Source organism: Typopeltis vanoorti, chromosome 3, assembly GCF_054136105.1.
Source record: "Typopeltis vanoorti isolate ZY-2024b chromosome 3, IOZ_Tvanoo_1.0, whole genome shotgun sequence".
NCBI classification, from domain to species: Eukaryota; Metazoa; Arthropoda; class Arachnida; order Uropygi; family Thelyphonidae; genus Typopeltis; species Typopeltis vanoorti.
The window spans coordinates 89,237,316-89,252,399 of record NC_143551.1 but is presented as its reverse complement, the minus strand read 5'-3'; the positions used below and the strand labels follow the sequence as shown (position 1 = coordinate 89,252,399).

The 15,084-nt window shown below is 34.4% G+C and overlaps 2 protein-coding genes across 2 annotated transcripts in view; one reads left to right on the top strand and one right to left on the bottom strand.

The window, feature by feature from the left end:
* The window catches only part of LOC150108368 (putative protein-lysine deacylase ABHD14B), a 41,286-nt gene extending 30,878 nt beyond the window's left edge, over window positions 1-10,408 (bottom strand). The window contains exon 1 of the mRNA XM_090415768.1: window positions 9,802-10,408. Coding sequence (XP_090271894.1) covers window positions 9,802-10,020 — 219 coding nt within the window. The 5' untranslated portion in view covers window positions 10,021-10,408. The remainder of the gene's footprint in view (window positions 1-9,801) is intronic.
* Window positions 10,409-11,597: 1,189 nt separating this feature from the next.
* LOC150108367 (histone H2B-like) lies at window positions 11,598-11,989 on the top strand. The gene has a single exon (XM_090415767.1). The coding sequence runs from the start codon at window positions 11,615-11,617 to the stop codon at window positions 11,987-11,989; it is 375 nt and encodes a 124-aa protein (XP_090271893.1). The 5' UTR covers window positions 11,598-11,614.
* Window positions 11,990-15,084: the final 3,095 nt, after the last annotated feature.

Below are 15,084 nucleotides of genomic sequence, written 5' to 3'. Positions count from 1 at the left end.
AAAATGGATTTCTATTATTAAAATGTTAGCCTTTTTTTCTTTTCGCTTTCATATTGAAATTCTCCTTTCGTGAATATGAAGATTTATGTTAATACTACCTTGTTCTATTGTTTCAGTAATTTAGTGAATTTATTAAGGAAGAAAGGAAAAAGTAGATTGCATATCGACACAGTAAAAACCAAATGATTTCCACGAGTTTTTAATACGTAAAAAAAAAAAAAAGGCCAGTTGCATCAGCCAAAGCAAAATTTTAATAAACTGCTAAGACTTCAAACAGGAAATTGAGGTAATTATTTTTAATTCGCTTTATTATTAAAAAAAATTAATGCCACCTTAACTTTTCAGCTTTATTTACTATCTGGAAGTACTAGCCTTATATAATAATTAGTTTCTACAAACGCACGACTACTTTATATTAGAATATCGTAATAGGCGAACAAGAGTACTTTTAAATATCTAATTTTGTTCCAATTTGCATTAACAATTTTTGTAGTGAAAGTAGTAAATTTTAGATTGTTGAAAATAATTTGCTAATTTTTTTTTTTTTTTTGGTTTCTAGAGCAGAGTTTCCGGATTATGTTAAAAAAAAACAAACAAAAAAAAATTTAAACATAATATTAACGTTCAGGAAAGAAAATAGAACATTAATGGTTTCAGATCCGTTTCGCTTCCATATAAAAAGAAAAACGAAGCGCTCACTCGGACTCGTTTTTCTGATGGATGCTGAGCTTTCCATGCAGAAACCTGAAACGCTGTCTCTGTATTACAGGGAATATGAGTATAGGTAGCGTTTCAAAAATGGTGCAAAGTTTAAATGTCGAAGCTTGAAAACTGACAATTCCTCGTGTAGGAGTCTTTAATATAAATCTATTAACTTCCATAAAATGAATATAAAAGCCTTCTTTCTTCTGCTAGAGTCAAGAATATAAATTCATCTTCCTCAGTTTCGTGTGAATATTCGCTGCACAAGTTAATTATTTTTCTCTCTCCATAGAAGCAATAAACCTTCTTAGCGAAAAAGGAAAAAACCACAAAAATTAGAACTGAGTGGCTAACTTTATTTTTATTTTTTTTTTAAATAGATGCTGTGCCTCCGAACATTATCAAAAAAATATTAAATGTATTAATAAAATTCGCTCGTGAACATAAGTGGGGAAATTATAGGAGCACATTTGCTTCACTTGTTTAATGTTGTTCATTGTTAAAATGGATTATAACGACCGTACTTAGTTCTTAAAACTAAGTTTAAATCTCAAACTTCATTTTATAAAGATTTTCTTTTTACCATCGCCAGGCAGACTGTTCCAGGTGGCCTAACAATCGTGGCCAGCTCGAGTCTTGATAATTCAAGTCGGGGATAAGCAGTCTAAATTCAAAGCACGGAGCAATGTGTTTTTAACTCAACTGTTGTATACCTAACCTAAGTTGATAACGAATGGAACAAAAAAAACACTATACTTGCTAAGTCACAGCATATTTCTGCGACTGTTTACATCAAATAGCGAACGCCTGGCTTGCTGTTTCAATTCACAAGATAACTCAATGGAAGGAACACATTCCCGAGTAGCAGATAAATGCTATTATCACTGTTCCCATAGAAAGTGGAATGTTGATCTGTACGTAACACAACGCTCATAGCAGATTAAGAAACCAGAACTGCTGAACACTGTAATTATTTTAAAATCAGACTATTGAAGAATCTGAAATGATATTTAACCATCACATGCATATAAATACGTAACTTTACGCGTTCCGAAAAAGTAGGATGCAAATTCTCAGTCTTCCTTGGGAAAACGATTATTAGTTTTTAATTCGTGTAACTTATATAGCAATACAAGTGAGGTAAATTTCACACATTAATAATAACGGAAACAGTTGAAAATTTGTAGGTAGCATTTTAAATTTTGTAAATCACTAAATATTATGAAATTTGCTGAAACAAAAATTCTGAACTTAAATTCATATATTTGGAAAGGCAATATTCGTGTATTTATGCATAAAAAAAATTAATGGTCTGGAAGAGTCAGAAACAGAGGAATACCTATCTTGAAAAAGAAAAAAAAAAACTAACATTTAAAGACTGACTGCGTACTGTTTGAACCACTTCCAATTAAGTTTTTCTGAAACAGAAGGGAACAACTATTTCTCACACGAAGCATAATCATAAATAAATATTCCTGACTTCATTTCCCTCCCCTTTGTGATAATGGCATTTATCTGCTATTCGGTGATGTGGTCCTTCAAATGAGTTATCTTGTAAATTGAAATAGCAAGCCAGACGTTCGCTGTTGATGCAAACAGTTGCAGAAATATGCTGTGACTCAGCAAGTCTAGTCGTTTTTTTCTTTTTGTTTTTGTTCCATTCGTTATCAACTTTGGTACAACTGTGCAAGAAGGATTTATTATGATCATAATAAGATTTCCAACATGCAATACCAACAGCTGTCACTCCACCTTTTTTGAAAAAAAAAAAAATCAAAATGAGTTAACTTCAAAAGTAAGTTTGATACTACGAAATATCTGGCATCCCCCCCTCCCCCATGCTGAAACAGACCTCCCTACTCGTCTTTTTTTTTGTATATTTTCAGATACAATGAATTTTCAAAGGACGTAACACAGTCACATTTCAAATATTCTTCGAATATTTATCTGCTGTCGTTTCTCAAATCCCCTCTCTTCTCGATGCAACAGCTTTGTCAATATAGGGCACATGGCTAATTAAAAATAAATGAATATTGGAGGTGGTGTAGGGGAGGAGATAGAGCAAATATAGTAATATGATAAATCTATAATTTCATACATTTATTCAGATAATTAAATAGTTTTATATTCAGATATTAAAAATAGCTTTCTTCTTCAACCTTTTGGTTCTGTCCACTGATGGACGAAGGTCTCCCCCATGATTTTCCAGATCACTCGGTTTTCTGCCTCTCCCATCTGTCTCATTCTTGCAATTTGTTCCAGTTCATCCCTCCACCTTCTTCTCGGTCTTCCTCTTTGTCTTGCTCCATCCATTGGTCTCCAATCTGTTGTTTTTCTAGTCCATCTCCCATCACTGCATCTGGCCAGCTCATCTCCACTTAGCATGTTTAATGTATTTTACAATATCCATGACACCTGTCTGTTTGAGATCTTATCCAGGTATGTCTTCCTATCTCTTAATGTTATTTTTAGCATACTTCTTTCCATGCGATGTTGTGTTGTTCTCAGGTTTTTGTTAAGGCTTGTGTTAAAGTCCATGTTTCTCCTCCATATGTTAGGACAGGAAGTATGCACTGGTCGAAATTTTTCCTTTTTAGACTCATAGGGATGTCACTTCTGAATATGTCTCTCATTTTCCCATAAGCCATCCATCCAAGGTGAATTCTTCGTTCAATATCTTTTCTTTGGCTCCTCAAAGGATAACAATTGGCCCATATATACATATGAATTAACTTGTTCTATTTCATGGTTTTAAACTTTGACAATTGAAAAATAGCTTTCATTTTAATTAAATAGTAATTATTTTAATTAGTTGTCGTAACCTTAAAATATCGAAACTGTTTATAACATGATTTATAAGAACTACATGAAACATTCGTTGTGAAAATGAGTTCACTTAACATTCAACGTTTTTTCAAACTGCCACCATTTTACACACTTTGTCTCGGTTTTCATATGTCCGTCATAAACAGACCTTCTGTAGCTCTTTGGCTCCTCAAAGGATAACAATTGGCCCATATATACATATGAATTAACTTGTTCTATTTCATGGTTTTAAACTTTGACAATTGAAAAATAGCTTTCATTTTAATTAAATAGTAATTATTTTAATTAGTTGTCGTAACCTTAAAATATCGAAACTGTTTATAACATGATTTATAAGAACTACATGAAACATTCGTTGTGAAAATGAGTTCACTTAACATTCAACGTTTTTTCAAACTGCCACCATTTTACACACTTTGTCTCGGTTTTCATATGTCCGTCATAAACAGACCTTCTGTAGCTCAGTCGGTTTCGACGAAGCTTGCAACTGGAAAAGCTTCTGTTCGAATCCCGTCTAGATCGACAAAAAAAAAAGTCTTTTCAATCCCAAGGCTTTGTCTAAAGCGACTAAAACCATACTTCGGTAATTTTTTTTTTTTTTTAATTCCAGAAACTGATTTTTCATCCCACAAACCGAAAAATATACGCAAGTTATACACAAAATGTATATTTAGGCATTAAACTAATCACTTATTGTAAAATAAGTGATTAGTTTAATGCCTAAATATAAAGCGGTTTTGATATCCAGTGACACTTAGCAGTTGTAGGTATTAATGACCCATAAGTACCATGAATTATTTTTGCAATCCTACCCACGAAAGATTGTAAATCATCAATGGTACACCAGTACCGTCAATGATTTACGTTCTAGAAATAAACATGGAACTATTTTTTCAATCCACTTTAGTCTTTCAGTAGGCAGCATGGTAGTCGCATAGTGATTATCATTCTGTTTACTAATTACAAATTTAAGGGATAGAAAATAATTACTTTTAATTAAAATAACATTTTTTTAAAATTTCATTTACGATCTGGGTTATAAGTAAGGGTCTTCTGAATTTCTGAAAAAAACTAAGGCATTAGTGACAAAAGATAACGCTTTGGAATGTGATTTAGGAGAAAATATAGACAGTATAGGATTTACAGAGGCTGGCAAATATGAAGAGAAGTAAGATGATTCAGACATAAGTTTACGATGCTTTCCTATTTAAATCTGGAATACTTTTCGAAGAGCGATCAGAAAAAAAAGGTGAAAAAAAAAATAAGAGGCACTTTGTATAAAAGTGTGAGAGAATGAGCATATTTACAGGAGTGATTGGCGACAGGAATTTATGGTCTGAAAGAGTGGTAAGCGCAGTAAGATGAGACATGTTATAGGCATGAAAGTCTGATGACAAGAATAAGACTAATAGCACACCAGAAGTGGTCGCAATCCTGTTTCATAAATCTTCCAATTTCATAAAATCAACATGGCGGCCGGTAGAATCGTAAAACTGAGACAAAGCCTGAATGCATGGAAATAACTAAATTACGTGACAATTATCGTTTCCTCTATTTTAAAATTTATTATTAAACGTTTAACAGTTTTATATAAGCTGGGGGTATACACAGAGGATGAGAAAAGCACGTATTTGCTGGGAACTTTTTTTTAATATGAATTTCACCCACGAAAGGTTGTACACCTATTACACATTTAATACTGTGGTTAAGTATTCGATAATGTGATTTTTCTAGAGACCAGACATTGAACTTTCTCAAGCCAATTCAGGCCTCCCATGAGCAGAATGGTAGTTGTCCTCGAATTATAAATTTGGATTATTTTCTTTAAGTATTTAATGAACTAGTTTGTTGTATTTGAGTGCATACATAAAACAGCGGACTAAGCCGAAACCATTAAAACATTTTGGAATTCAATATGTTGCAATTTGCAGTATTTGTGAGCAAATAAGTTTTTTATTATACACACACGACAAATTTAATCGTGTCAGCAGTTTCTGCAAGTGAAATTTTAGAATTGCATACGAAAAATAATACTAAAAAAGTTTCCATTACTATAGAGTTACTATTTAAAATATCTACCCTACATAAATCAGCTGAGAATAAAATTAAGTGACTTTTTTTTTTCGTTCCTACTTTGAGTATTCTTTTCATGCAATCCGAATTTCATTAATATGAAGGCCATAACCTGAGACTTCTCATTACAACGATCACACAAACACCAGACATGCGCAAATCATTTCTGTCGTTCTCCACTTGTATTCTAGGGCTGCTATCAGTGTGCAATGACACCCATGCCTGTTATTCGTTTTTGTTTTTCCTGAGCTTATCTGTAACCATCGTGTCTCGCTTGTTTCACGGATCGAATGTTAAAAAGCAGTGGAACGTAGAAAATGCTTAGTCCGATGACAAACGAACGAAAGTGTGTTTTTTCTTCTCGAATACAGAATTCGCTAACAGATCTATGAGTGCAAAGAAGTGTTTGCGTGTGTACTACTGATTAAAATAGTTTCCACTATATTTTATTTACATCGTCACATATGTTTGCATTTACTATTTAAAATGTAGGCTAACGAAACATTTAAGTGCTAATAAAAAATAAAAAAAAAAAAACAGATTAAACCAGCGAAACAGAACTCAGTAATGGTGTTTCACAAACACGTTTGAGTGTGTACAGAAGCCTTCCGCCCCCCCCCCCCACCATATTTGGAGTCATCTTGACTCCAAAGAACAAATACCACGTTTAACTTTGTAGAAGTGGATATATATAACATTAAATTAAAATTTAAAAAAGTAACTATTTTGATGAAATAACACTTAACTCTTTTATTCCATATGAAAAAAAAAAAAAATAGATTTGTTATATGAATTAACTTATTATACGGTGCAAAGTTTCTCTTAAAACGATCACAGAATCATCTCGCTTGGTTTTTACTTAAAAATGAAATTAGTCTGTTAGTCTTGCAAATTATTTGTTGAATAATTTCATACAAGTTGTTCTTTATGTCCAACACAAATGACTACATGTAGGGGGGAAATTAAATTTAATGACAAAATATGCATTTATTACAAAGGATCTCTTGAAGAGGAAGGATTTTCCTAGTAAGTAGTACGAATATGCCAGACTTATGCCTGAAAATCGGTTCTCAAATAATGGAGAGAAGAAATGACTTCAAAGTTAGAACGAAATAAAAGTTTTGAATTACCACTGCTCGAAACCAAGTCGAGGCTTCTAGATTTCGTGGTAAGTAATTTTTTTTTATTATTATTATTCATATGAAACTCAAAACCGACATTCTTTTTATTTCTAACAATAATGGCTGCGATTCCAAAAAATGTTATATTACACATTTTACATTCAAGCCAGCTTCAAGATATCTAGATAAATATTTCGACAACGCCAACACGCAGACTGATACGAACAAATATTGCACTGTTAATAATGCAGCAATTGGTGAGAAATACTTTCCACTTGGACTTTGTTTTCTTTATAACAGAGATACAAAGTTCATGACAACTTAATGCTTATAATTTTAGGTACACAAATGGAAGATAATTCGGCAAGCCGCGTCCATTCTTGTTTGTACTTAATACCGTCCTAATAACTCCTAACTAACAAAGACAGGGGAGGTCTTGTTGGCTTAATATTGACTTTTTGTAAAATTTCATGCAAGTATTTTTTTTTTTTTTTTTGTCAACGAATATTTATTCCCTTTTAAATAACTGTGGAAGTAGGAAATGAAAATCATTCCAGATAAAGCTTAAAGATTGAATTAATATGAAAGAATTTTCACTTTCGTTCAGTTCACAGTAACAGAAAACAAATTTCAAAATATTGTTTGCAGTTGTAACGTATTCGAGAAGGAACTGTTACAGATGACATACGCAAAAAAAAAGCTTTTTGAATGCGCTAAAAGATCGGGGGGAAATAGAATGTCCACTGATCTACAGCTCACTATTTCGCTCTTAACGTCGAAGGCCTTACTGTTCTCATGAAAACATTGGCATCACATCCTTAAACATCAAATGAATATATGGATTGAAAGTGTTTCAGAAAGAGGCTGATGGGAATGTTAAGAGAAGACGCTAGCTGAAAATTTAAAGGAGAGAGTGACTGGATGTAAGTCACCATGCAATTAAGTCAGCGATAAGACATCAAGAAATGAGTACCGCAAAATTGTGTTCGGCAGAGAAAGCCGAAGAGTCATCCACTGGATACTGCACAACTTTCCTGTTTATTACACCCATTAGACGTTGACCCGATCCCAACTCCCCCCCCCCCCCCCCCACTAATCATGAGAACGTTATGCGAAATCATGAGCTAGTCATGGTAGAGTAGTGAGAGAGACTGCTCATACACGTTATTTAGGATTAATACCGAATTAGGGTAAAAGGAGAGTATATTATGCCTGCTAGTTACACATTTTCATTACCGTGTAAAACAGCCACCCCCCTCTTACTGGAGACTTTTTACCTGTTCAAGTCACTTTAAAAGATTCGTGTTTGGTGCGTAGAGCAGTTTATTTAGTCCATCCATGGTACTGCTCTATTACAAGTTTACCTTCAGCAGGGAAGATTGAAAGAAAATCGATCTGTCAGTTTTACTAGAGAAAATATTCGGAAAATCTTACTTTTATGTCTCAATGTGATATCAGACAAATATGCTTCATTTAAAAAAAGGTCTAGATGTTCCTCTCGTCCTTCAAAAGAAGAAAGGAATTTCTAGTCTCGAGTTGTACCTTCAAAAAGGTGAAGTAACATTCTACATAAATGGTCTGAAGGGAATGTTATTAAAGATGACCGTTATGCCAAATAAATAATAATAAAAAAAAAGAATACTATTAGCCTAGTTGACCAAGTAGATAGCGACTCTCTAAGCCGCAATAGATGTTGAACCCAAGGAATAGTGGAGAGGTAACGCTATCCACTCGGTATTTGGGAACTCCTTCGGGTATAATTGATTTTCATTGTACAGTGCGAGATCACCAACCCCGATTAATTAAGGTTCGAAATACAGTAGCTGAAAAATACCATGTTTGGTCTCTAAAAAACCCACGATACTAATATATAGAGGTTTATAACCTTTTGCGGATGTGATCACATAAAATGTCTAGGATAGAAGACAGATGCAGTCAATCAGGTCGGTAAACTAGGCAACAGGATTATATTACTTCGGGAAGGGTTAAACATCTGTAGCACATAAATTTCTTTTTTTTTGGGGGGGGGGGGAGTTAAAGATTACACACAAGGATGTAGGGAACATTTTCTGCCATTAAGTCTTAAGTAAAAACTTAATTAGAGAAAGAATATTAATAATATATCGTTATAAGCCAAAATAATTAAGAAGTCAATTTTTGTCTATTACCATAAGTGATGGTAAGATAGTGAAAAATGGGCCCGTAGACTCTCTTAGAGCAGTGGTTGACATGGATACTGAGTATGATAGGCTTATCATATGTTCAAAGTGGAGTACAGGTTGAGATAGTTAGGTAAGATAGGGAGAAAGGTCTCGAAATAAAGTAAGGCTTGTATTACGCTACAAGAACGTGATGATTTAATAGATGCGAAGATAAGAACATTTTTAAGTTAATTTTTTTTAATATACTTTTAAGAAAAATACGAAAATATTCTGTAGAAAGGGAGGTGGAGAGCAGCTAAAAAAAGTTTTTGGCTACGATCGTCATGGCTAAATACACCGAGGGGTAAGGTACCTGGGAATAATTTGTATATAAATCAGAACTGGCAACTACTAATTTCTTAGCATAGTTATTTGTAAAACTTCCCTTTAAGATAAACTGCGTTTATCTAAATAAAATATATTCGAAATTCATAATCAAAATAATCTAGAAGCCAGTTCTGAAATAAATTTCATTAATTCAGTGTTAATTCAGTAAAGTCTAGCTTTCGCTTTTCTCTCAACAAAAAATTTATTCTCGAGAAGTGCAACACTTCTAACTTTAAACAACGCGAACATGCAATATGTCACAGTTCGAGCAGAATAAAAGCACAATGAGAATTATTCATTCTAAACAAACATATTTTACATAACAGTGCACGTTGATCGATATAGGAAAGAGACCAAAAACTGAAAATGCTAATGAAGAAAGGTTTAACAGTAGAAGTGCATATGACGAAATAAATCATAAAGACGGAAACGGAAGTCATAATACCAGCTGTATTTACGTATATTAAAACGAACATTAGATGGCTAATGGGTCACCAAGTCTGCAACATGAAAAGCAGACGATAATGAAAATTTCAAACTTTGTTACTTACATTAACCGTTATATTAAATTCCTTCACCGGGACTTCGGCTGCCTGAATGACAAACTGCGCAGAGCTAGGTGGATCTTCACGCAGCAACACATCAACATTATTTAGAGCACCTTTTATTACTCTTCGGCGAACAGAAGAAAGCAAATATATCACACCTACCACAATAACTGTTAACAGAACAATTTTCTTTAAAATATTTGAATAGGACGGTAAAATCATGTCCTTTGACTAGGACGGAACTTATTACATAATTATTTCGGAAAATTCATCCTACGTAATTTTGTTCACCATTATCACGACTGATTGTGACTATTCGTTACGACTATAAGAAGCGACATCATCGTCGTACAGAAGCCAGCATTTCTTTTTTCAAAAAAAAAAAACTTTCAGAAACTCTCGCTTCGCAAAACCATGCGCACGAGCCGTCAGCAGCTTCTAGTACTTGAGTGAGGTCCGATAAGATAGCTACGAATACCGTACTGGAGAACTTTTACAAGGTTAGCATCCATTTCTGGGGGGGAGGAGGGAGGGTGGACAGAGAAATAGGCCAACTATTAGTCGGCTGCCCTTCGTGTTTGCAATACTTTTCCAAACCGATGATACAGCGCATTAATACCCACCAGATATAGGGAGATACAAAGTCGAAAAGGATTATGCAATTGACCGCGTGCGTTTTAGCCAATAGCTGGATAGCTTTCGCAACGAAAATAGGAAAATACGAAAGCATATACTTCCGGGAGAGGTTTTATGCTCCAGTGATATGGGACGCAGGTGTACAGCTTCTGTAGCGTAGATTCGGCAAGTGACTGAAGCAGTTTTAGAGGCGCTATTACCTGTAGGTTTCCTTTCCATCGAATAAGATATTAATTCGTGAATTAAATATTAATTTTCAATATTTTAAATTCGTGTCAATAATTAAATAGAATTGAATTTTATTATGCCGTAATAAAAAATGCAGTCGTTTTTATCATTCATTTGGCAATAAAGCAGATAACCCGTCACTGATGATGAATTATAAATTACACGAATCGGTTCTTTTAGATGAAAAAAAAAAAAGTTGCGTTATTTGGTTTCCACTGTTTTCATCAACTGTTCAAGAAACAGCCAAACTTACGTTGTCGTTTTTGAGATTTCATTAACGCTGTTTACGAGTTTGTTTACTTGTCTTCAAAAACTTAATACACGAATTTTAGAGTCTGTATTTGTCAAGGAAGCAATGTTCGCGACTAATTCTAACTTATCTCTCTATTTAAAAACGTTTATTATTATTTTTTTTTACTAAAATTAGAAAATAAATAAGTAGTACGCAGTGTAAATACAATTACAATGGGGCGCTTAAATTATTTTATTACACTTCCATGGAGTCTAGGACTAATCGCGGATGGCCACTCTAAGCTACACTAAGATGACCAACCGTCCCCATTTACTCATGACGGTTCCAAAATCCGATTATCTCCGATTCCCAGAATGTGTTTGAAACTCCCAGATTTCGTGAACAAAGCGTTAGAATTTTTTTTTATATATAAAAGGAAAAAAAAAATTAAGGAAAATTAATTTTGTAAACTAAAACCCATAATAAAAACTGTCATTTCAGTAAGGGTCAGATGGTCCTTATGCAAGTACCAGTGACATCCAATTTAGATTCCATAGTTTTCGTAGACCAATCGAGTAAGTCGCGATCACACGTTCTTAGTTATACTTAAGTTCCTTTTCATTAGAATATGACAGACTGTAATATCAGTCAGTATAGACCATCTTTCTCCGTCATCTGATCGTGAGTTACGAATTGAGAGCCGTTCCTGTCGAACCGAAGATGCCGCCCCAGCCAAGTGGAAAAGCCGTTAAGAAAGCCGGCAAGGCCCAGAAAAACGTTCGTGTTGGAGACAAGAAGAAAAAGAAGAAGAGGAGGAAGGAGAGTTTCAGCATTTACATCTACAAGGTTTTAAAACAAGTCCATCCAGATACTGGTGTTTCTAGCAAGGCTATGTCTATCATGAACAGTTTCGTCAATGACATTTTTGAGCGTATTGCTGCCGAGTCCTCCCGCCTTTCTCATTACAACAAGCGTTCAACTATCACAAGTCGGGAAATCCAAACTGCTGTTCGTTTGCTGTTGCCAGGTGAACTCGCAAAGCACGCAGTCTCAGAAGGAACGAAGGCTGTCACCAAGTATACCAGCGCCAAATGAGGTTCTCAGCTTTAAAAAAAATCAGTCAGTATAGACCAAGCCCTTTGGTCGGAAAGACCTGGGTTCGATTCCCATCCAAGACGTACGGCGCCTTTATCTGGTCTCTTTCGAGGTGAGTTAGCCGGTCTCATACGGAGGTATATGGTTTTTTTTTTTTTTTTTCATCTGGAAACTCAAGTTTTTTTCTTCCCCTACAATAGGCAAACCGGCCCCGTGAACACACATTCTACAGTCATAAAAATTGCCCCCCCCCCCAAAAAAAACCGCCAGAATTTGCGTTAAGTCGATTGGGATTTCCCACAGTCGCATAATCATAACGGACTCTGCATTAAGCGGGATAAAAGCGCTATAAGAAGAAGAATTAATACTGCATATATGCTACAAGAAACGATAAAGGAAATAATTTTGGATGGGACTTCTGTTAATAGTAATAATCGCAGATGTTGAATGACAAAAGGCTTCGATGAGATCAAGCTGATCTCATCGAAACCGTTTGTGATCAGCTTGAGCTCATCAACTTTAGAAATTTTAGCAATTCTTAAACTTTAGAAATTCACAAATTTGTGAATTTCTAAAGTTGGCCATCCTACTACAAAAACCATCGTATTTTCCACCACCTAACTGCACGCTATACCACTCACCACACGCCTGAAGCTAGCATTTCTCAGACTGTAACATAGCTGGTAGCCATGCTAACTATTTATTTATTTATTTATTTTTGTACTATAAAACTAGGTATGATAAATTGTGTAATTCTGCAAAATGCATGTTTTCCGAGACCATCCTCTTTTGCGGAAGGAAATGAGCACATGAGTTTCCGAGAGATAATTCTCTAGCCCCGGAATGACCTCCTGAAGAATCTGACCTTTTTCAATAGGCGCGTGTGCGATTAAACCGTACCATTACGAAACTTATAGAACTTGAAAAATACGAAGACTTCTTCGATTATGTGGATAAAAATATTATTATTATTATTTTTTTTTTAGTTGAATTTTTATTACTTATATTGGTTCTTATTTTTCACTACTTCACTAGTTCATTACGATACTCAACGTCCTCCTAATATCATTTAAAACAGTTCTTCTCATTGTCCACCTGCCTCCTCTAACAGGTGCATAAAGCATCAGTAATATTGCTGCAAAACAACTTTATAAGGGGGGGGGGTGAGATAAGAAGGAAAAATTATTACTCAGAATTATACTATTATAAATAAGAAATATTTTACTCTATGTTTTATATTAATATAACCTATGAAAGGGCTGCATACTCCATGTACAATCAAGCAGTGAAAGTTCCCTATTACCAGGTAATGTTAGATTATCAACTATACTCAGGATTCATATTAACTTTATCTTTGTTAATGATTCTATTCTGCCTGCGAAAGGCACTACTCTCCTCTTTTTGTCTCTTCGTGCCCGACAGGTTTACAGTGGTGGACTAAAAACCAACAATCCTAAAGTTCTACTGTACAGACCAATCACTAATATATATATATTTGTTTTTTCTCTCCCAGTAAACTCGGGTTTTTTTGTCTCCACAATAGGCAAACCAGCCCCGTAAACACACATTCCACAGTCATAAAAAATTACCTCCGGGCAATGAAAATCATCTATCACCTAAGGGTTTTCACAAACCTCCACAGTGAACTCACAGACTGTTGGTTAGAGATCGAACGCCAATCCACTAATGTTGCCGAAGGCTTCATCAGTTTTATTCTGTGTGAGACCGAAATAAAATCCGTGCCTTTTAATGAGAAATAATGCGTCTTGTTTTCATGAAATTAAAATATTTGTTTACTAGAATGAGAGGTATATTTTTAAAAATCGCAAAATTTCAGAATTCATTTCTGATTACGTCCAAGCTAGTTGCTTAGTGGAAAGGACAGCAAATGGGGGATCCCAGGAGAGATTCTGTTCTCTTTTATGCTTATGCACAGACTCATACCGTACCATGCAGTCTTTCCAAATCAGGTCCAACAGAATAGGGTGGTTAATTATTATTTTCCTAGTCTCCCATGTATGTAAACTGCATGTGTGTGTTCTTCTGATCGGTTTGCCTATTTTGGGGTATGAAAAATACGAGTTTCTAGGAGGGAAAAATCCCTGCAAAGCGTATGAAATCGCTTCACTCACTTTCAATTGAAAATTCCTGATAGTTATTCTTCACGTAGTAGACGGGATTCGAACTTATGTCTTTCCAACTAAAGGACATCGTCGAAACTGACTGAGCTACGAAGGCTATCCCAAGAAGAAAAGGTGTCTTCGTAGTCTATTTGGTGACTTGAAGATTCTAGGTCTGCAGCAGAAGAATAGTATTTAGAAGCTCTACTTTAGTTAGTTTACAGGAAACGTTTTGTTGGCCTTTTTTCCCCTTGTCCAGAGTTAGTCTAGACAAATGGATTTTTCTCTAAGAAAAAAAAAAAGGGTTTTAATCCTGCAAAACTATAAATACGGATTAGAAATTGCCTCTTATCTAGCATGCCTTGGGAATGCACTTTACTTCGGCGATTAGAAGTGTTAGTCACTACTTTTGATTAAAAAAAAAAAAATTAAAAGAGTGCCCATCTTTTTATTATCTCTGGAGAATGAAAACGCATTAGAGAATATTTTAAGTAATTTATTAAATTATTGAAATAATTTCATAACACGCAATAAATTAATCAAATCTGTTTAGAACTTTTTTTTTTCCTATTTTTTTTTTTTTTTCATGGTCGAAGTTCAGTGCATTTGTGCAGTGCTAAACAAAAGGTTTGTTCCTTATCTAAATTGATATTTATTTATGTGTATGTATGCTGTTGACTTTGCTGAGTTGGGATATAAAGGGCTAATTTCTTTTGGGAGAAGGGGGGGGGGTCTGCACCAATAACCGAATAACTGTGGCACTGGCTAGAAAAAATCTAACATGAAGTCAACTATTAATTATTTATTATTTGAAATTACTTAAAAACTTTTCAAGTACAACCTTATTTAAAAAAAAAAAAAAAAAAAAAAAACCTGTCAAACATAGTTGAATAAAAATGCTCTATTGTGGGACTACTAAACATTTTCCAAATGTATTTAAAAAATAAAAATAAAAATTCTGTAATAGGTAAGTAA

What these genes read in the sequence shown, in the direction of transcription:
- LOC150108367 (XM_090415767.1), top strand. Translation starts at nt 11,615, where the DNA reads ATGCCGCCCCAGCCAAGTGGAAAAGCCGTTAAGAAAGCCGGCAAGGCC.